We start from the raw sequence: 22,930 nt of genomic DNA, 5'->3' as shown, positions 1-22,930 counted from the left end.
TGTCCATTTTAAGCTGACCTCCTATCAGGTAGTAATTCTTTATAACCGTGTATCAACGTATACTGGTTTATGTATTATAGCGTTAAATGTACCAAAACTGAATGCAATTATGACTGTTTTTGCTATATATAGTCAAATCATCAATAGATACCGCCTTTAAAGCTAATTAATATTGTCAAATAATATTGTCCATCTAGATCGGCCTTTCGTCACATAGTGCCGCGTTTGGTCTGTGGAAGCCTTAAAAGTCTGAGTTCTGGGAGTCTAATGTTATGGATATCCTAACTAATCAGTTTCAATACCAGCATCATTTACAAAAAATATATAATTTTCTGATTTATAGACTCCATTTAAACTGTTTTCTACTGAGGTACAGGAGTTTTCAAAGGTGGATTATGGTTATATTCATCTTTATTTTCCCCAACCGGCTCTTTGTTAAAATTCCAGGTAACATTAATAAATGTTTTAACTTTCAGATGAGCATAAATAATAAACATTCGGATTCTCAAAGTCAAAGGTTGTTTCAAGGAGTCTTTGTTGAAACGTTCCACTTAGATTTGAAATACAGAGAGATTGATAACTTTGTTGAAATCGTAATGAATGCATTAGCAGTCTTCGAGTACTTACCTACTTGTTGTAGAGTCGAGATATCTTAATTTTTGAATTCTAAAAAAATACTACATTAGGGTTAAAATAGTAAGACACGGGTCTTAACGCGACGTTTATTAATGAGTTACATTATGTACTCACGGCTTGACGTTTCGGCTGCGATGCTGCAGCCGTGGTCACAAGCAGACTGGCGGTTCGCGGAACTGCGGAAATGGAACGCGAAAGTTTTCCAACCTTCCGTTGTTTCAAAATGAGTTTTTTTATTCAAACTTAAATGCACATAGAGAAGTGTATATACGAGTAAGGCGGACTTAAATGCCTTTCGTTTTGGAGTCCATTTCTCTTTTTCATGGTTTAGCCCCTTCATTTATGGAGAAAGTTTTCTTTATGTGTTGTTTTTACGAGAACGTTACAATGTTTTGTTAAAAAATCACTCCCGCGGAACATTTTACGTAATTTAAAACGTCCCGCCTCTTTCGACGCGACGTTCCACAATACGTGCTATTTACACTACTACTGCGTCCCACTGCTGGGCTTTGCCCAGGTGTCACATTCCAAATCCTGGTTCAAGACCAACGTTTTCCACGCCTTCCATGACCACTTTCAGGGCAATGTAAATGAAACAATTAATGTTATTTTATTTAATTATCGTTTAATTCAGTTAAAAGTTATGCTACATTAATAACTATTCGACACATATACCGTCAAGTGCAATGCATAATCATTGTTATGAGTGAGTATTAATTCAAAATTAAGTAATTTTAAATGTATTTTCTGTTATTTCCTTTTTTTCCACCTTATTTCTTTTATCTCTTAGTAAAGAGAGAGACTTATAAGTAGGTAATTGTAACAATCTAATAAAATAGTATAACATAATACACAGATATAGTCATTTACTTCCATAAAATTTAATCCTACTAATATTATAAATGCGAAAGATGTCTGGATGTTTGTTACTTTTTCACGCAAATTTAATGAAACTTTACAGTATTATTGTTTATAACCCAGAATAACATATAGGCTATAATTTATGACGATCTGTGACAAACGAAATTTCACGCAGGTGAAGCCGCGGGCAAAATAAAACATATTTCATTTCTTATAGTTTGTCTCTACATACGAAGTCAAAAGTGGCTCGTCACATCGTTGCCTTGCACAACTGTTGTGGGATACTTCTTGAAGTTCCATCCAAAACTTCTCTGAGTCCCATTTCTGCTGAAACTCGGAGTCGACGGTATCGACTCGGTAGGCTGAGAGGAGTCTTCATTATACAGTTCAGTAGGGGTAGGGGACATGTAAGTAGGGGAAGGGGACAAGTAAGTAGGGGTAGAGACAACCTGGTCGGAAGACTTGATGTCCTCTTCGAAGCATTTGAGCCGGCTGGCGCTGCAGAGAGGCGTCGGGACTTGTTCTACAGTGTCTAGTTCGTCCACGTTGATGATGTAGGATTCTTTCTTTTTTGAGTATCTGCAAACATAGTCATATTGAGTGAGGTATAGGATTTGTAGAGAACTTTACACTACGATTCTCGCGCTATATGCTATGTTGAGAATTATGGTGTTATTAAAACTTTATTAGACGTTAAACACGTGTTTAAAATGACATATCAATTTAAACAAGTGTTCAAGGCCCGTTTAACTTTCTGTAATAAGCCCCTTAGGGTAAGGTTAGAGCATGGAGAGTTAAGAGCACTCGCCATTAGATCTGATAATAACTTTTAACAATGCAAGCAATATTATCCAGTCGATAGCACATTAGGTTATACATGTTTGTTGCAAAATAGGCTGTATTACAACGAGATAAAACTCCACTGTGTTTAACTTCATGTGCTGTTGTCCAAACTTTTTTTGGCGTTACTTTACACGTTTTTTTATGGTATTGACTTTATTCGCAGTCACGTTACTTACGTTAATACATTCTTGAATCTGTATCCCCAAATGATTTCTTTGGACAAGTAGGACGTTCTGCTCTGCGTGACTGTGCCCATGTTCTTCGAAGATCCAGTTAGGCACACCACTATCTCGAATCTGAAACAGGCAGTAAAAATTTATGGAAACTGTAAGATTTTAACGCTTGTGTTCACAAACATTACTATGAGGTCTCACAGTGCGCGTGGACGCACAGGGTCACACACGAACCAATCACAGAGCTCTATTCTTGATTTGCTGCTTCACTTAAGCAAGCATTGTTTGTGAATACGGCTTTAAGACGCTTAAAACTAGATTGAAGTAAAAGTAGCTTAAATATTAATTTCTTTCTCTTTATTCACATCTATTTCTAGGGTATTCACCAAAATTAGTAGTATAGCGATCAAAAACGTCAAAATGTAACAGACAGTAGAGCCTTTTCTAATGTTAGTGGCTATAGTATGTATTGTCAGTAAATTGCCTTTAACATCATTCCAGTAGTAAATAAGTACTATGTCCGAAGATGTCCTCATTCTAGAGCTACCTCTCGTTCCCATCGCTGCAACTCCTGTGTAGCCAGGATCTACAGCTTGACCGCCAATATAACCCCACCATGAAAGCCAAGTTTGTACCAGGGGAAAGTTAAACTGTCTATAGACTTAGACATAAGTCAAATACCTGCCTTGTTTTGCATAAAAAAGAGGAGATGCTCCTCTGAAATCCTCTAGTACCTGTAGTCCATCATATCCTCAGCCGAGAACTCGTACAGGGGGCTGTCTGCGTCAATGACGTGAACCACGGTGATGGGCCACAGTAAGAACGCGGTGGCGTTCTTCAGCTTCAGCTGGTGGATGTAGTTGTGCACCAGCTCGCCTTCCAAGGTCCTAGGATGATAGGGACTTTGTTAGTCTATAGTCTAGTCCTCGAGCACGAAGAATTTTGTCCAATGATCCCAAGCTACCCATCCTTATAGCTCGCGCGTAATTATGTTGCTGTCGCGCTCGCACACTCACTGCGGGCGCCCGTCGCACAGTCGCGACAGCAATATAATTACGCGCGAGCGTTAAGGATGGGTAGCTTGGGGTCATTGGACAAAATTCTACGTGCTCACAGACCGGGCTTCTTCCTCCGGGCTCATGATTCTTCTCAACCTAAGACTGTGAACCAGTGAATATGCGTTTAGGGAAGAGATAATGAGTAAAATGAATCGCATTAATAAGATTTGCCACAAACTCTACACATACTTATTACCTTCTAGACAACTTGTCCAGAATAAAAATCGTTTCAGTGTGGGAGTGCGCCAAATATCAGAACAATTTGTCAACCTACTCGTATCATTTTCGTGAAACCAAACTGTATGATTAAATAACCATTCACATCCCAACTAATCCCAACTATAATATTATAAATGCGAAAGTAACTCTGTCTGTCTGTCTGTCTGTTACGCTTTCCCGCTTAAACCTCGCAACCGATTTTGATGAAATTTGGCATAGAGATAGTTTGAGTCCCGGGAAAGAACATAGGATAGTTTTTATCCCGGTTTTTGAAACGGACGCGCGCGATAAAGTTTTTCTGTGACAGACAAAATTCCACGCGGGCGAAGCCGCGGGCGGAAAGCTAGTACAGAATAAAGAGACGAACCATTTGATCATTTTGATTAACAAGAGGAAACAGAAGTAGGTACTGTGGCGTCCCTCACCGAATGGGCTTCAGTATATACGCGGTGATGGAACTGCTGATGATGTGCAGGTTTAGGAGGTCCCACACCCGGAACTGAAGGCAGAGCTCACCGTCACGGAGGCATACCTGATGATGGTGAATAAATAATCTTTATTTTAAAAGTTTACATGTAAACAGTAGGTAAAGTAAGGCACTGGTTCCCACACTAGGGTTCCCTGTGTTATGGGATCTAGTCTCTTTTATCTGTGTAATAAACAAAAAATATTTTTTCTGTGTTCTACCTTTTCCAAGACCAGAACTTCCAGGTCGAGAGTCGCATGTTAAGCGACTGAAACACAAACGTTTTTCGTAAGAAAGTATGAGGTGCTCACCGTTGCTTTCTTGCTGAACCCAACCGATGAGACGTGTCTGTTTGGCCGCACCAGCTTTGTGTACAGTAAACTGACTAGACCGCCCGAGAGAGCTGTCCCGGCTACTATCTGGAATTACATTGGAAATTAAATTAAAAACACTAGTGAATCCGGACTGGCTTTTGAGTAATAAATGCCCTCTTTAATTATTCTAGCTATTGCTGAAAATAGCATTAAAATCAGTTGCGTAGTTAATAGATCTAAACGTACAGATAGGACTATTGTTGTATACCTACTGCGAGCAGTGCGAGCATGTAAAGTTTAAAATCATTTTTTTTTTGAGATTTCGATGTTGATAGCATACAAAGTGCTGTTTCATTTGAGCCCTAGAATTACCCCTTTTCGGATTGAATGGGAATTTTTACATTTTGTATTATTTGCATTAATTTAGCACTTCCTTTCTGTTAATAGGCAGCCATAGATCAATAAACTCTACATAGCCTCCTTCCTTTGACCTCCATAGGGAACAATCCCCTGGCGTGTAGCACGTGTATATGCCATGCATCATGGTAATATGGTAAAGGTAATGCACACCAACTACGAAGTTCATAATGCGTTTTATATTATTTGTGAATGTTAGTAATTTAATTCTTCCGTCCGTAAATTGATCATAATTTATGAACCGACAAAGACGTCTGACGTGGTTGAATCAGACCGACACCTTAAGGTGCCCTCATGATCACACGAGTCTTTCTTTAATCGGCTTGACTTTCTGGCGTGTTCTTCTGTCTGCAACGTCATTTGAACTGGGAACTAGTTCACTGAGTAATTTTTTCGCTATGTAGAATAGATCGGTTCTTCTTGTAGTTTTACTACATCTTATTGAATTTATATTTACCTCTAGAACCATTACTATTATAGCTTCAGGACATTCTTCATTGGGAAATCTGACACCATAGCCGATGGTCATCTGTAAAGTAAAATGTATCATTAGATTATAGTCGATTAATAATTCATTCAACATTAAAAACTTCTAAGGACTTCACATCGTCTGCTCTTCTCGCTCGCTCGTCTTTTAGATGACCTTGAGCCTTCTTATGAGGTCCATAACTCTGTTACGTATGTCATCATCACTGGCAACTCACACTGGTCAAAGACTTGTCCTGACACACCGGTATTTTTGGCGAAGTTTCCCGTCTTCTTCTTTGCTTGGCCCTTTCCCATTTTATTTGGATTCGGCCCTTTGTATTGCAATTTCTTTTTAAATTTCTGATTAAATAAGTTTGATAACTACCTGTGTCTCCACGGACATCATCAAGAGCCCCGCAAAGGACGAAGTCCCGGTCACGCAGTGTTCCTTGCCGTCACCGATATCCTCCTGGTACGAGTTGGCCACCGCGTACCAGATGCCGGCGAACGTGAACCAGAATACAAAGTGCAGGAGCACCATCATGAGGAGCAGGAACCGCCATTTGCTGTTGATCTGTGGAATAGAACAGAAACTATAAGAAAGTTGTAGACAGAAAGCCTCACACTCGACCGATGATCTGATGATGGTTGTTGAAAGCACCTGAAAATGGACAGTGTAGGACTAGTCGTTGTGGGAATCCCTGGGAGACGCATTCGCCCAGCATTGGACGTCTTTCGTTGAATATATTTTTGCTAACTTCTACCTTGAACAATAGTTTTTGCAGATGTCTGATATGTCGGATCGTTGGGGACTTTTCACATTTCATTAATAACGGTGTTGCCCAAATATTCATACTCAGCTCAATGCGAATTTTTTGAGCTAACTTGAACTTGACTCGTAAGCTCACGACTGTATTAACGATGACCTACTTGATGGACGTGGCGGAAACGTTGCTGCGCTTGTTCGGTTTTGAAATGCTCCTTATATCTTTTGAATTCTACATAGAGTAGGTAATGAGAATAAGCTACAATAATGTATGTTGTGCTGAGGATATTCTCATGTAGTAAGTCATGTAGCCAAGTGTTCTTCATTTTCCTTTCAGGGCTGGATGTCTCCTCATCCTTGGACTGGAAAGAGTGGTCTCAGAACTAATTGTAGGGAATACTTACGACTGTGTTGACAATATCCCTCATATACTTGATGGACTTGGCGGGTATATTGCTGCGCACGGGCACGTTCTCGTCGCCGTTCTTGTGGACCACGCGTCGCGAGCGCACCGGCCGGCCGCGCTTGCGTCTGTTACGGGAGAAAGGAATAGTGGTTGAGCACCTTTATGAATTAGCAAGGAAAAGGGGCATCTAAATGAAAAAATCATCATGACTTGTTACCAAGAGAATAATAATGAAGTTTCGAATCCCAAAACGCAGCAATAGAAAAATTATTGTGCATTTTATACCAAATGAATTTATTTTTCTACAACAAAAGATGCTTTTTCTATGATCCGCTCGCTTCCTTCCATATCTCTACATTTTTTGAATATTTTCACACTTTTTCAAGGTTTAGTCGTAAACAAACGAAGTACATTCGCATTTTTAGGGTTCCGTAGCCAAATGGCAAAAAACGGAACCCTTATAGATTCGTCATGTCTGCCTGTCTGTCCGTCCGTATGTCACAGCCATTTTTAATACTTAGAATTATAATTATAGTGAAATAATTTATACAATTTGGTTCAACCAGTCAGTTACAGAGGTTAGGTATCCCATACAAACATATCTAATTATTTGTGGGTTAATAGACTATACAATATTAATGAGTTCACATTGTCCTCAACCTGAAAAGCCTAATAGGTAGATGCAGGCTCATCTATCATTCTGAAGGCCGTGAAAAGTAATGTGAAACAGCAATAGATACTAAAGCCCACACCAATCTGTCATATTTTATCGAATTCGTCGGAACCAAAGTGACAAATTGCATTTATCTTATGAGTCAGGTTTAATCGTACTTTTGAATAAGAGGATAGAATTTAAATGCGAGATATTTGGTTCCAGATATCTCTACTTTTATTTTAGCAGGTTTTGTTCTGATAACAGTTTATTTATGTATGCGAAAGTAGCTGTCTTGTCTGTTTGCTTATGTCATTGTAACGTCCCAAAACTTCAGTCATTTTTGTTGATCTACTATGTCCCTAAACAATTATTTAATCTTACTCTCCAATTAGGGTATGCAAATCTTATTTATGATTTTAGTATGAAAATCTATGTCCGTATTCACAAACATTACTATCAGGTCTCACAGTGCGTGTGAATGCGCAGTGTGACATACGAACCAATCACAGAGCTTTATTCAACGCTGTGCGTTCGATTTGCTGCTTCTCTTAAGCAAGCATCGTTTGTGAATACGGGCGTCAGTCTAGTGCTGAACATCATCATCATCATCATCATCATCATTTCAGCCACAGGACGTCCACTGCTGAACATAGGCCTCCCCTAATGCTTTCCACGTTGATCGATTGGTAGCGGCCTGCGTCCAGTGCTGAACTTAAGTTTAATGTAATTGTAAATGATCCTCGTTAGAAACTTACCTATGCCTAGTACCTTTCTTTGACCTCTTCGTGTATGGAGCCGAATACGTATACGCTGAAGGTCCAGTAGTGTCCGTCGTGCCTATGGTGCTATACATATCATTGTCATTTCCAATATCGCGCTCTATCTTATCATAAAAATCACTAGGACTCTGAAAACTGTTGACCGGTTGAGTAGTAGCATTCGAATAATGTCTTGTAGATTCTGATGTCTTCGGACTGTCAGGCTCCACATCTATGGTCATCATAATGCATCCAGTCTGCTCATCTTCACTAGAATACTGTGAGTCTGTTTGCAATCCATCTCCACTTGATGGCACTGGGTCATTCGTGTCAATATTTGTCAGAATTGGTGGGAAGGATATTTCCTTGCCTTCGACGTAAGTTTGGGAGATCCTGTACTGCTTCTTTAGTTCCTCGTTGAAGTACACATCTGTGTTGTCCAGGGTTGGGATTTCAATGGGGGGAGTGTCAGCTCTGTTTCCAATAGCTTCGGAATAGCTAAGAGATCTTTCCAAAGTTCGACTCCCTCTTCTCTGCGGGTGGTAATTCATTTTTATTGTTTTACACTTTCGAAACTGTCACTTGTTTAACACTTTCTTTGTTTATTTTACCATCTTTGTTTATTTCTTTGTCTTCGTTTATGTCAATATTCCTTGTTATTGTATCAACACTAAAAATGTCTGACCCACTTTTTGTCACTTTCACTGATTTCAAACACAATAATAAGTCAAATCTTTGTAAATATTGTAATGGAAATAATTTTCAATGTTCGGCGTTCGGCCTGGAGGAACCAAAGTTATCTGCGGCGAGCTGATAACTGATAAGTGATAACACACCTTATCCGCTGGCGATAAGACATATTTACTCAGGCACCATTGTGTTTTGATCAAATTGGCCCAGAAACTTGACGGTGCGTTGACTTGACAAACAAATGAATTCCAGTTTTCGTTCAAGTAACCAAAGTAACTACGCGTGCTTTTTAGCAAAGGCGCATGTTTTACATCACCTTCATCTAAGTAACAAACGAAATACAATAAGTCGTACACAATTTACAAAAAGGAAAATAAGTAAGAAATAAAAATATGATAATGAATAAAAATATTTTATATTTATTTTCAATAATACTTAATCGTTTATCGTATACATTGAGATTAAACAATAAAATTAAATGTAAAATACTGAATTATCATCACTAATTCAGGCATAAAGCAAGAAAGAGGCAGAGCTACACAATTTGTTAAAATAAAGGGAAAATATAAGTTATTTACAAGACTGTGGCACTTTATGTAGTTAGTTAGTTATAAGTTCTATATTGAAAAAAGAAATGGATGGAAAAATTTACACAATGATAAACCTAGCATAATAAACAACTTAATGACTAATAATATTGCAAAATACTATTTATTTACAAACCAGATTACACGTACAATTTTATTATGTATGAAATTCAATCTTATCACAAATTAATCAAGTTTTTTTTTGCGATACAATTAACGATAACATCCGAAATACCGTACCCAAATTCACTGGAACTGCTAGATGGAAAAGGTTGAGAAGTTCATGATCGCTTTGTTTCTTTATGGGAGGCATCTTACAGTAGTGGACTGCCCTAAGAAGCTAAAATGATGAATTGGGGTTTCGTATTCCAAAGCTTCAAATAGAGAAAGTGCGTGTTGTGACGTAACTTTGCCAGAGCTGCACAGCCAGTCTTATGATGATCGACACATGGCTTGCAGAACTAATGCCTGATGATATGTCCCAATAGCAGAAAAATTCACGAGTGGCGACCACGGACCGCAATACGTAGCATGCCTCCGACTCGGTGGCCCGACGACTATCTAATGAGCAGTAAATGACATTTGGTTGAAATAATCTTCACAAGATTTTTGTCCACAATGAGGAAGCTATAGCTTTTGAAGTTTAAATGGAGAAAATGTGCGGTGTGACGTAGCTCTGCCGGAGCCTGGCTCATGGTTTGACCGGTCTCCGCTTGAAGGACGAGGTCCTCTCCAGCTGGAAGGCGGAGATCTTGTCGCTGAAGCTGCTCGGCGTGCCCGGCCGCGGCGGCAGGTCAGGCTTGTCGTCCAGCATGCTGGAAAAGATGGAGCCGAGTTAGGTTTTGGCGGGCGTGCAGTTACACAAAGTACAGTAAGATGGCAGCAGGTTAGAGTGTGGTAGAGTCACCCATAATTAGACACTTAAGTACAGTCGCGGAATGAAAAGGTTCGTCACCTTAGTGTCGGTTTTCGCTTGCACTAGGTACTGTAAGAGTCAAACCTGCCAACATAACAGTGCAAGAAACAGTGCTGCTAACATTTAAATAAATATGACGTTTGCTAACGAATAAGGTTTTGCTTGTTTATTTTTCTATCCCATCAGTGCAATGCAATGATGACATTGACCAATTGACAATAGTTTTTTTATTTAATAGGAATAATAATGGCAGGGGTTGAACCAACAAGAAGGTTTTACTTTATCAATCATAATAATCTTCTTGACAAAATAAATCTTCAAACAACTTTGATCTGAATAATTTTGAACTTTACTGACGAACAGTTAAAGATTATTTTCTCTAACTCGAGATTATTCTGTAACATAGTTTCAAAAGGTAATAAGTGCTCGCGATTCGTTGAAGGAATCAATTTGAAAACTGACGAACCTTTTCATTCCGTGACTGTACATGAAACATAAGGTCGCTACAATTTCACCATCATCAGGTTCTAGACGTCAACTATTGGAGAGCTATAGGGGTTATAAGGGTCATAAACCGCGCTTCATTTATTGGTGATCGAACTAATTGATAGTTTGACAGCACTTTTTCAAAAACTAGTGACGATACTTGGAGATTTCATAGTTAGCCCTGACCAGATACATGCAACACTATAATCTTACCTGTACAATTGACTCGCGCTGTAATTCGGAGTGTCAACTGGTTCAGTAGCATCCAGCTTCTGGTGGTCAATTACGTATTTTTGTTTTCGCGTGTCGTACCTGAAATCAAAAATTGCCCACGCATGTTATACAAGTACATACAAGCGGAGATGAAAACCATGGAAATATTTTTATTTTATTTTATTTTTCTTTATTCAGAAAATTTTTGATTTCGTCTTGTCTACTACGCCTCCATGCCACAAAGGACATGACATGGGTATATTATTTGTTCTGGACCGAGTCCATATACTATGAAGGCCTAAGATTGACGAGAAGAAATTTTAACTTACTTGACCACCGGTGGGAAGCGATGTCCCCAAATAACTTCTTTCGGAAGGTAGGAGGTCTGACTCTGTGTGAACGTGCCCATAGATGCCGACGCTCCCTTTAGGCTCACTGTGATCTCGTAGCTGAAAGTGATTAAGAAAAATTTAGAGTAGGCGCACACTGTTGATTTTTAGTTGGCCGATAGTTGTGCCCGATTTTAATTTGTATGAAGAATCGGCCAAATCGAATTGGCGTAGTGTGCGCACTCCCATACATGCCCATACTGATAGTACGAGAGCCCACGACCAAAATTTTTGTCTCATAGCAATACGGCCAAAACCGCATCAAATCGATAGATACGATTATCCTGAACTCGAAAATACCAATATCAGACATTTTCCGCGTAGCGTTTGATCTGACCGAATTTTCAAAATTGTCAAAGAATTTTACCGAACTGCATCATAGCAATATGTCTGATTTGCAGACTGTAGTTGAATGATAGTTCTGAGATACCGGAAACATTATTTTCAGACGTTAGTCGTGTAGCGCAAACCCGTAAAATCACTTAAAACAATTAAAAATGAGACAAAAAAAATTTCTCATAGCAATACGTCTGAAAATCTTTTTTATTAGTAAATTTTGGTTATTTGATGCGAACAAAACAATTTTCAGACGGAAATGTGAACGCATTAAATTTTGAGACCGTTTTGAAAATGTTAACAAATTTTACCGATCGGTATCATAGCAATATGTCTGAAAATTGTTGGACATGATAAAATAAGTTGTCCACATGTGCAAAAAATTTATATCAGACAAATTAAGTGTAGCACCTTCTCTATCATACAACTTTTTGATACACTTAAAGTGTCTGAAAACAGGTTTTTGGTAATCATGACAGCAATACGAAAAGTTGAAAAAAATAATTATCCGTATTGCTATGATACAGGTCGGCTAAATTTGTTGACATTTTCAAAAATGCGCACAGGCTATATGCTACGCGCAAAATGTCTGAAAACCAACTTTTTCGTAATACAATTATAAAATCTATGTACATTTTCACTATCAGACGTATTGCTATAATACCGACTGTCTTTTTTTTTTGACACAGCAGAAATGGCCTCCCACTCAGTTGCTACACTTTCGACCGTTACTACACACCTAGTCGGGTTCAGAATCATACAATCTAACGATTTTATAGGGTTTTTGCCGTATTGCTATGAGACATGGTTTTGGTCGTGGGCTCTCGTACTATGATCAACTGCCCGACTAAACAATCGGCCGACGAAAAATCAACGGTGTGCGCCTACTCTTAATGTTTTTCATGGCTTTAATCATGTTGCTTTGTAAATGTTATGACTGAACTTTGGTCAACTAGTAAATCGTTTCATAGTCATACTAACTAGTCTCATAATTATTTATTAATCTAAGAGAAGAGCGCTGGATATATTGTGTTATCGTTTACCGAAAACAATGCAGGCGAAGTCGCCAGCTAATAGGAGAAAATACCTACGCTGTAAACGTCCAAACTTTTAAATGCTTCTAATTATCACACTACATTTTTCCCTCGAGGGATTTGAACCACTTTTTTTAATATTTTAGTAGCCAGTTTTGTATATTATTTGACTGCAATCACACTATGTTGAGTGTGATGCAGTCTAGGATGGTGCAAACTGCTCTGTAAGTGCCCATTCACTCTCATTTGACATGAAATGAACATGTTCTTATTCTCACCGTGAAGATTAAGATACAGGCCAGTCCTTAGTTGTTCGCATTATTAAAGAGGTAGCCAATCGTTTACCTGTTGTGGGCGACATGCTGCGGCGTGCATCTTGCATCATCAGCATCTCGCCTTCATTCTGGAAGATGAGCAGGACTCGAACCACTGACCTGTTGTTGAAATGAAGTGGAACAGCAGACTATCCTCGTTGCTATAAACGCTCACAACTCTGGCTGTAAATGCTTTGCTCCTTGTCCCTCGCGGGATTCGAACCACCAACCTGTTGTGGGCGACATGCTGCGGCGTGAAGTGGAACAAGGGGCTATCCTCATTGATCTCGTGCACGAGGGTCACAGGCCATAGCAGGAACTGGTTCTGCTGGAGCGTCAGCCCGCGGGCGTAGTAGCGGAGCATCTCGCCTTCTTTTGTCCTGGAAGACGAATAATTGTCTGCTTAAAGAATTGTAAAGGAAGAAGCATAGAATAAAATAATAGCCTCGATTAGCCTAAGCTCTTGATGAGACGGGAAAAGAGAAAATAAGTTTGATGTTGTGTTCAGGTCTCTAACTCGTCAGGCGAGTGTGGGAAGACTGGGAAGTAAAGACCATCCTCCATTTGCCTTTGGGATATTAGAGTCCTCTTGCAGTGGAAACTAAATGATGATGATGGGTATTCGTATAGTAGGACTCTAGGTTATAGGGTGCCGTAGATTCTAATGCAAGCCAAACGAATAACTGGTTTTCTAGTTTATATTTGGTAGAACATTGGTCATCTAGTTTTTAAGGGTAGAACAACATTGAACTATTATTATTTATTTACGGTCCCCCTAGAGTCTAGACGATGAATAAAACACTACCTACGATGAGTATTTATTCCAAGCATAACTATTTTTTCTTTATATACGTTGTGCTTCCGGTTTAATTATTTTTGTTACTTTAATTACCTGTGCGTGTTGACGAAATGCGCCGTAAACTCCGAGCTGATGATGTGGTCGTAGTTCAGGTCCCACGCCCTCATCATCAGACAGAGTTTGCCGTCGCGAAGACTGATCTGGAACGAACAGAAACCATAGTGACGCTTTTAATAACAACAATCTACATAAACGAATCATGTAAAAGTTTGGCTTGTCTGGAATAGATTGTTTATTTATCGGACCCTAGACTTGGATTTTCGTGAAAATTAAACTTGGTATTGAATAAAAGCTAACGACTAAATGGACGATAAATGCTTGTTAGTTACCATCTCCTTAGGCCTCATAATAGCAATTACACGTACTGGTGTTGCGGTGAAATAACATCAGGCGTTCAATTTTCTATATCGTTATATTATCAAAGAGGCAACGAATAAGATTTAAACAAGTCTCAAACTTCTAATTTATTACATAATTTCATTCTAAGTTAAAAGTTGCACATACCACAGCTTTCTTGCTAAAACCAACGCCATCTCTGGACAGTTTCTCGGGGCGTGTCAGTTTTGCGTACACGACGCATGTCAGGACTCCAGATAGTCCAGTCCCTAGGATTAGCTGAAAAAGAAATAAAGACCTAGGTATAGTTATAATTATGACTCTTAGAAATTAACATCCTTGAAAATAAATATTTACTACAAAATTTAGAAACGAAATTTCTGATGTCTTTCAACCTTCATAGTCCAGTAGAATTAGCTTTTAAATCGGAAATAATTCCTACAAAAGATTTTATTGCTTTAATGGCTTCATTGGTTGCCCATTAAGACTCTCCTAAGTTTTCGACTTCGACGGAGTTGTGCTTAAGTGGTGGGGGCCCCCGAAAGGGGCGCTTTTTCGGTTTTCCAGTTATACCGCGTAAAGGACTTACCCTATCGAAAAGTGGTCTTCCTGATGGTTGAAGGGCATTTAATTCTGCATTAAATAAGACCAAATTCATATGTTTTGAACAAACCGTTCTCGTGCAAATGTTCGGCAAAGTAGAAAATATGTGTATAATTAATGACCCTCTCCACGTCCAATGGCTCGTTACCCGCAGGCTTCCAAGTCTTGAAAAGGAGCGCCTCAACCAGTGTAACCCTATCAAGGCATACGAGCTGGATTCGCCGATCCTTGTTCGTCCCAGCCGTTCCTTAACTGCGGTTGCTGCACCTCTTCCTGGCACTCACCTGAACGACTCTGTGTTACCTACTGTGGCTGCCCCTCTTCCTTGTATCCTCCTGCACGACTACGTTGCCTAGCCGTATGCCTGGTCTAAGGTTTGACGCCAAAAATCAACAACAACAAGTTCATATTAAAACGCTGAAGAGTTTTTTGATTGTTTGTTTGAACGCGCTAATCTCAAGAATTACTAGTTTGATTGAAATAATAATTTTTGTGTTGAATAGCTCATAAATTGAGGAAGGCTATAGGATATATACAATCACTCTACGACTAATAGAGCCGAAGCAGTAAAGAAAAATGTTGCAAGCACGGAAAATAGTATTTAAACTATTTTCACGCGTGCGAAGTTGATTTTGTGGCGTCGAACCTTGGACCAGGCATACGGCTAGGCAACGTAGTCGTGCAGGAGGCTGCAAGGAAGAGGGACAGCCACAGTAGGTAACACAGGGTCATTCAGGAGAGTGCAAGGAAGAGGTGCACCAACCGCAGTTAAGGAACGGCTGGGACGCACAAGGATAGGCGCATCAAGCTCGTAAGCCTTGATAGGGTTACACTGGTTAAGGTGGCCCTTTTCAAGACTTGGAAGCCTGTGGGTAACAAGCCATTGGACGTGGAGAGGGTCATTAATTATACGTATATTTTCTACTTTTCCGAACTTTAGCGCGGGAATGGTTTGTCCAAAACATTTGAATTTGGTCTTATTTAATGCAGAATTAAATGCCCTTCAACCATCAGGAAGACCACTTTTCGATAGGGTAAGTCCTTTACGCGGTATAACTGGAAAACCGAAAAAGCGCCCCTTTCGGGGGCCCCCACCACTTAAGCACAACTCCGTCGAAGTCGAAAACTTAAGAGAGTCTTAATGGGCAACCAATGAAGCCATTAAAGCAAAAAAATCTTTTGTAGAAATTATTTCCGATTTAATCAATTTTTGTGTTTAATTCTACTGGCCTATCAATTTGTTTTGTGGACTATTGTGTTTAGTAGCGAATCGCTCGAGCCAGCCAGCTAGTTAAAAATCAAAATTAAATCAAAAACGTCTTTATTTGTTTAGAGTTATTAAATTATTTGTTATAAATCGTTCTTTCTCGGACCCTTTTCATTTCTCATTATTTTTATGCCTAAATACTAAACAAGTAGAGGCTGCAATAAGATGTTTTCTTACCTGCATGATAAACAGGAATATTGATTCTGGGCACTCTTCGTCAATCGTCCGGTCGCCAAATCCTATGGTCGTCTGTAAATAAGAAAAATAAAGGAATTTAGAAAGAAAGAAAAGCTCACTTTCGTGCTAAAAAGGAAATTTATAATTTTAAAAGGCACTGTGCTCAGTCTGATCAGAACTGAGAGATAAAAATGTAGTCCGATGTAATAATCTCTGTTGTATCAGGTTCGTTACAGAATAAGCTCAAAACTTTTTTTTAAGCATAACAAGGCAGGTATTTGACCACAATCGCACCTGGTGTTAAGTGGGAAACGGTCTAGGATGGTTAATATCTACCTTGTAAGTGCCTATTCACTCTCGCCTGGCCCGGATTATAGTCTTCGGGAAAGACAGCAGCAGGCAGCGAATTAGCTAGCCCTAGCTGTTCGCATTATAAAATAATAATCGAAACGCTTAGTGCGAGCTGGTGGAATGTCAACAATATAGGGATGGTACGCTAACCTGCGTCTGGTTCCCCAGTGATGGAAGGGGGGTGGATTCTATTCAGCATCAGTCTCAGTCGGTTTTGAATTCGAACTAGTTTTCATAGATTCAAGATGAACTCTATCTAAATAAATGCGAATGTCGAGGCCACAGTTTCTCCTTAATACGGTCATGATCAACAGTCATTGTTCTATTAACTAATGTAGTTGTAACGTAGTGTTACTACTGCACGCAGTCTAGGTTATTTATGACAGCCCACGATTTAGTTGTGGTCCAAGATACAAGCATGTTAACTATAGATAAACAAACGAAAATATTAAATTCCTTTATTTGCATGGACTATTAAATATTGCTTACAAAGAGTCAAATATTAAAATGCCCCATAAGGGCTACCTTTTCTTTTTTTTATATTTACTATATTTTGACGTTCATAAGTGCCACTCGTGGTCAAAACTGAATAAATATTTTTGATTTTGATTTAAAAAAAAAACAAAAAAAATGCTAAAAGCTTTGCTCTTATGGAGCCTTTACAGTGACATGTCTCATAATCTTTTTGCCTTACCAGCGCTTCGAGACCAACATTTTACAAAGCTCTAATAATTACAATCTAAGGCTGAGTGGTGCACCTAACTTTGACCGTAACTATGACGATAACCGGTGTTTTTTGTATGAAGTTTGACAGATTTTTGACGTTTGTCAAAGTTAAAGTACGATGGTGCAACCCAGCCTAAGTATTACAATTACAAATTAACTCTTTGTCATGAATATAACCCTTTGCTTCGAAGAACTTGAACCAGTGCTGTGCCCTTAAATCACTGTAGGTATTCGTTACATTAATAATTTGATTATTATCATTACGTGTTCTTATAAAGTTTTTTTTATTGAATCGCTATGTCCCATAATTTGTTGGTGTCAAAAGTGACTACACGTAATATTGTGATCATCCCGTCGGATCGGCACGCTCCGCTATACTTAGGACTGTCGTGGAAATTATGACGAATGATGACTATGAAGATCCCTGGATCATTCATAACAGCATAAACATTGATAAATTCGAATTTGATGTTACTAATTTAAGTCTTTTCAAGGAAAACTTCATCACACTCAAATTTTCTAAGTCCTAGTAGGTAGGTAGACAGACGAGTAGGTAGGTCAAGATCTTATAAAAGACTAGATTTTTTAATATAAAAAAGTTTTTAAAAAAATGACGACTGAAGTAGGAGAGATCTCTGATTTAAGAGAATCTAACTTTTACAAGTACATACACTATGAGACCACAGTGACACGGATGTTTATATTGTCATTTGTATTCTTCTCATGAATAAAAGTACCTATGTGTTTAAATTCGTCCTAGCTTAATTAAGTAAAAATAAAGATCGTTCGTTCCTTAGGACGGTCACTGCAGGACAACCATAAAATAGTTTAAAGAAAAACATCCTCGACTCGAGTTCTTTCTTCGGCGTCAGTCACAATATAGCTGCATAAAATTGGTGACGGCCCCGCCTAGTTCCTCTTTATAAAGATTGGAGCAAATTGAGCAATCAAGGCCGATTGGCGAGAGCTTCCTCTTTTGTGGAATTAACTAACGGCTTGTTAGTCGAATTGGAATTGTTGAAAAATTACTGTTGAATTGAAAAATGTCCTTCTTTTCTGCCGCTTGCGTAGATTTGGTTATCTCCTAACTTGTAATTTGTCTGTATTTTAAGTAGCTAATTATTCCAATGTGAAAACGTTGATTATGTCTTGATTACTCATGATTCGGTCCGCACTCAATCAATAAGTTTCATGATTACAAAAGGTAAGCGATCCAGTGCTTACCCGAGCTTATATAGAAGTGAGGAATATATTGATGAAGTCCTTGCTCCCAATGACGCAGGTCTCTTTGGATTGGGTTCGAAGTCATAATGCGCTAGCGGCGTGATGTACCTACCAGAAAACGGCGAACACCAGCACAAAACAAGATATTTACTTGCCTGAGCTTCAACACAGGCTAGGAAGATGTTGACGAAATCCTTGCCCCCAGTCACGCAGGTCTTGTTCGGGGGGTTCGGCTCGAAGTCATAATGTGCCAGTGCCGTGATATACCAGTCTACCAGAACACGGCAAATATCAACACAAAACCAGATCTATACTTGCCTGAGCTTCAACAGAGGCCAAGAATATGTTCACGAAGTCTTTGCCCCCAGTGACGCATGTCTTGTTCGGCGGATTCGGCTCGAAGTCGTAGTGTGCCAGCGCCGTGATGTACCAGAACACGGCGAACACCAGCCAGATGGTGAAGTGGACCAGCACCGTGCCCATCACTATCCAACGCCATTGCAGGTTTATCTGGGGATTGTTAAAAGGGTTAGCATTGGCAAAGCGGAGACTGATGACTTTAACGCAAAATATTCGTGGAGGTATGATGAATGATGGGTAAAATTGTAAAAAGAAAAGAAGATCTTTACCTATTATGTTGAAGACAAGACAGACTTTAGCCAAATTCCTATTAACTATGGACAGTTTCTCAAATGAAATATTGTATGAAGACTAGAATCACGATTGTTATAATTTTAGAGGAGAAAATTAAATAATCCACAACAAGCCCTTTAAATTCAAAGAAAAGGGTAAGATAACAATTTAAATTGCAATCGTTACGTCCAAAACTGTCATTAAAACATCAAATTAATATGATGACAAATTAGGATCAAAAACAACTTATCTAGTTGTAATACGGTTTATTTTGCAAAAAATTGTATACGGGACTATTCCCACCTCTCGTTCCCACCACTGCAACTCCTGTGTAGCCAGGATCTACAGCTTGACCGCCACAAAAACCAAACCAATGAAGGTCAAGTTTGTCCCGGGGGAAAGTTAAACTGTCATTGGACCCGCAACGAAATTAATCAGAAGAACATAGGAGGAGTTCGAAATTAAGGTTCGACTTCCCTCCATTGTAAAGCGGATGACAGGTAACAAACAAAGGTTTAAAACCTTTAAGAAAAGATTATGCACCACGGACAATAAATTAAATTAAGGAAGATAGGCTATCTTATGAGCAATTAGCAACTATCTGCCAATAATATTTTTCACAAAATAGCTTAAAAGCACGGAAATTTTCGAAATTGTATAGTCTAATGAGCAGTTGACTGTATCATGACTATTTGACTTACCAAAGTGTGGAATGTGTCGTTCAAGAGTCGGATCTTCCCGAAAGGCACGTTAGATATCAAAGCCACATTCTCCACGCCGTTCTTGGAAACCAAGCGTTTTGGAAACTCGCCGTAGCCCCCTCTACGGAGGGGTGGGGGCTTTCGCACACTGTCACAGTGAGAATATAATTGTTATTGTAAATTCAAATTGTCTGTGTGAAATCACAGGTAACATAGGTCATAAAAATGTCATAGATCAGCTGTGTTCCGGTGAATAGGCATTCAAAAAATGTTGTGGTGTATGACGACGTAAGTTGTGCTGTAAAGCATTCAGTTTGTTAAATTATGGGGACTTTGTTAAGCCGTGTCAGTACTGAAGCTGCCAAAAGAACATTTTTTACGTAATTTCATTCTTGTTTCATTAATTTGTTTATTTGTTTCATCAGACGTTACAGTAATGTAAAGTAAATAAATAATTAAAGCTACAGAGTGTTACCTAGCTAGAAAAAAATTGGGTTCGTATTTATCGTAGCACGAAAAATAAAATGTTAATAGGACCTTTTTATGTAACTAGTTACTTACGTATTATGCTGCTGTTTTGGCTCTTGCTTCGCTGGAGGTACCAAATCCTCCACCCTCGTCTTTCCTTCCTTTAAATCCAGACTCGTATTGCTTTGAGTTATGATTATTTTTGGAAGCTGCTGCGACAATTTTCTCAATCTCTCCGACTTGACATCCAAAGAGTTTACGCTTTCTCCCGAGATTATTTCGTTTTCAACTTTATAATCGATTTTAAGTTCGTAAAAGCCATTATGATTCTCATACTTATTAGTTTTGTCATTTGCTTCTTCTTTTGAATTGTTTTTTACATCTTTTTCTTTAATTATTTCGTAATCAGGGTCTTCAAAGTCGTCATCAGTCAAATGATATTTCTTTCCTTGAAAAATATCTGTGTCTTTGCTTTTCTTCAAATAATTAACACATTCATCATAAAGTAGGTTTATTTGCTCGAATTCTAAATCTTTTATTAGCTGATCATTTTCCATTTTTTGTGAATAATTGTTGACCTTAAATAAAATATCACGATGTAAAAGAAAATAATACAATTTGACTTGATTGAAAACTGTAAACATTCCAAAACTTAAAAGACACGTTGGCAAATACAAATTAAACGTACGGCACAATTCACTATCAAAGAGAAAAATCGAATTTCCTCACCTCCTTAATTTTTTTCATTGTAATTTACAAATTTGTGTACTTACAATGTTTGTTTTTTTGCTAAATTGTCTCTTAACACTCTAAAGAACGTCATGTAGAAATCTTACCGTATATTTTAATTATTTCTCGCAAACACTTCGCTGTCACAGATTCATCTCACACTTTATGATGTTTTGTATTCACATATCACAAAACATCACTTTCCTTATACACCACAAAGATCTTAAAAACTCTCAAACACAAAAATAAGTTCAAAAATACTTCCAAAAAAATTCGCGTGATTCTCAATTTTTTTGAAAATTGCAATTTAATTTCACCGATTCCGTAATTCTGCGTAACTCGAGTGTCGTATTAGACAGTGATGACTGAGCCTTCAGCTATCTTGTTATCTCTTATCAGCGCTAATTGTGTGAGTGGAGAGCGGCCACTAAGCCCCAAGATTGAATGCGACCTTGCAGCGGTCGGTGGGTGATTCTGCGTGAGAGGATTCATGCATGTTTTAGTAGCTCAGTTATCCTTTAGACACTTTTTTATTTGTTTGCTTTACTCATTATTATTTTAAACCAAATAATAATGAGAACAAAAGGTTCGGCCAAACCAACGCGATCACACGCGATCAAAGTTTCAACGCGTGCAGATCGCCATCGCCGACGCGATCACGGCGCAATCATAAGCAAATGACAGGTCGCGCGGACTGTCATGGGTAGCGCGACCTGTCATTGGCCTATGATCGCGCCGGCAATGGCGATCTGCACGCGTTGAAGTTTTGGTCATTTTTATTTGGTTAAATATTTCTGCTAAGAGGTAAGTTACTCCAATAACACAGGTCTGCAATGGTTTTCCTCTTTGAAATCTGAGTAACGTTTTCTATAGTTTCTGATGTGCTGATTACGAGAAAAATAATAAAAAAAATCCATCACGTCAGGATTTTTTGATATTGAATATTTAAGATTTTGCTCAAAAATGTCTGAGCGCCTACATTTTAAAATTTATAAAACGTCATTAAATTACTTCAGCTTAATTTTTATTGTATTTAATTAGTGTAAGGGGACATAGAAGTTAATGCAAATCAGTAATTTGTTAATTACTACATAATGAGTATAAGTAATTCGCATTAAAAAGTCGAAAAAGGGGTATTTTGGTTTAATTTAGTAATGAGCTCATTCATACATAATGATTAAGTAATATTACTTAATTGTTGCAAATATTATTAGAAAAGGGTGTAATAAAGATAAACCAAAGGGTTTTTGTATAAGTACCCGCACTGATTTATAAAATTAATTGTTGAACTGCGGATCTTGCAACATAAACTTTAAAATGTCATTGTTTAAATTCTCTGAATAGTTTTTGTAATATTTGCGGGAAATTTATGGTGATAAAACAACGAAACAGCATTACAGACTTTGTAAAAAATATTTACGAAAGTTATTTTGGATACGTTTTAAGTAACCAACTCAAATTTTGGAATCCTCATAAAATTTGTACGACTTGTTTATTAGAACTTCGCAAGTGGTCAAAAGGACAGAAAAATTGCTTCAAAATCATTTCGCCTATGCTATAGATATGCCTATGCTCTGACTGTAAAGAAATAGTGGCCAAAATGATTACAACTTTTGGTGTAATGGGTTGTAATATGAGCATTAAACTTCATTTCCTTAATTCGCGCATTGATTACTTCCCAAAAAATCTAGGAGCCGTTAGCGAGGAACAAGGCGAAAGATTTTACCAAGATTTGAAAGAGCTTGAAGTCCGGTATCAAGGCAGATGGAATACTAGCATGATGGCGGACTATTGCTGGTTATTGAAGCGCGATGATCCAAACCGAAAATTTAGGCAAAAATCGCACAGCCG

General features: G+C 38.4%; 2 protein-coding genes across 2 annotated transcripts in view; both read right to left on the bottom strand.

The window, feature by feature from the left end:
- Positions 1-1,584: 1,584 nt before the first annotated feature.
- The window catches only part of LOC135083429 (G protein-activated inward rectifier potassium channel 3-like), a 177,634-nt gene continuing 156,288 nt past the window's right edge, over positions 1,585-22,930 (bottom strand). The window contains exons 2-10 of the mRNA XM_063978173.1: positions 8,038-8,573; positions 6,626-6,752; positions 5,841-6,029; positions 5,445-5,516; positions 4,568-4,675; positions 4,216-4,322; positions 3,248-3,400; positions 2,517-2,636; positions 1,585-2,076 (exon numbers count right to left, since the gene is read on the bottom strand). Coding sequence (XP_063834243.1) covers positions 1,734-2,076; positions 2,517-2,636; positions 3,248-3,400; positions 4,216-4,322; positions 4,568-4,675; positions 5,445-5,516; positions 5,841-6,029; positions 6,626-6,752; positions 8,038-8,573 — 1,755 coding nt within the window. The 3' untranslated portion in view covers positions 1,585-1,733. The remainder of the gene's footprint in view (positions 2,077-2,516; positions 2,637-3,247; positions 3,401-4,215; positions 4,323-4,567; positions 4,676-5,444; positions 5,517-5,840; positions 6,030-6,625; positions 6,753-8,037; positions 8,574-22,930) is intronic.
- Positions 9,182-21,587, bottom strand: LOC135083267 (ATP-sensitive inward rectifier potassium channel 1-like). The gene is made up of 11 exons (XM_063978005.1): positions 21,187-21,587; positions 20,444-20,928; positions 19,883-20,030; positions 18,867-19,058; positions 16,248-16,319; positions 14,369-14,479; positions 13,898-14,004; positions 13,236-13,385; positions 11,262-11,381; positions 10,933-11,031; positions 9,182-10,132 (listed from the first exon to the last, which is right to left on the bottom strand). The coding sequence occupies exons 2-11, from the start codon at positions 20,905-20,907 to the stop codon at positions 10,009-10,011; spliced, it is 1,587 nt and encodes a 528-aa protein (XP_063834075.1). The 5' UTR covers positions 20,908-20,928; positions 21,187-21,587; the 3' UTR covers positions 9,182-10,008.

Source organism: Ostrinia nubilalis, chromosome 23 (genome assembly GCF_963855985.1).
Source record: "Ostrinia nubilalis chromosome 23, ilOstNubi1.1, whole genome shotgun sequence".
Lineage (NCBI taxonomy): Eukaryota > Metazoa > Arthropoda > Insecta > Lepidoptera > Crambidae > Ostrinia > Ostrinia nubilalis.
Note: the sequence above shows the minus strand (reverse complement) of the source record. Positions and strands in the feature narration are given on the sequence as shown.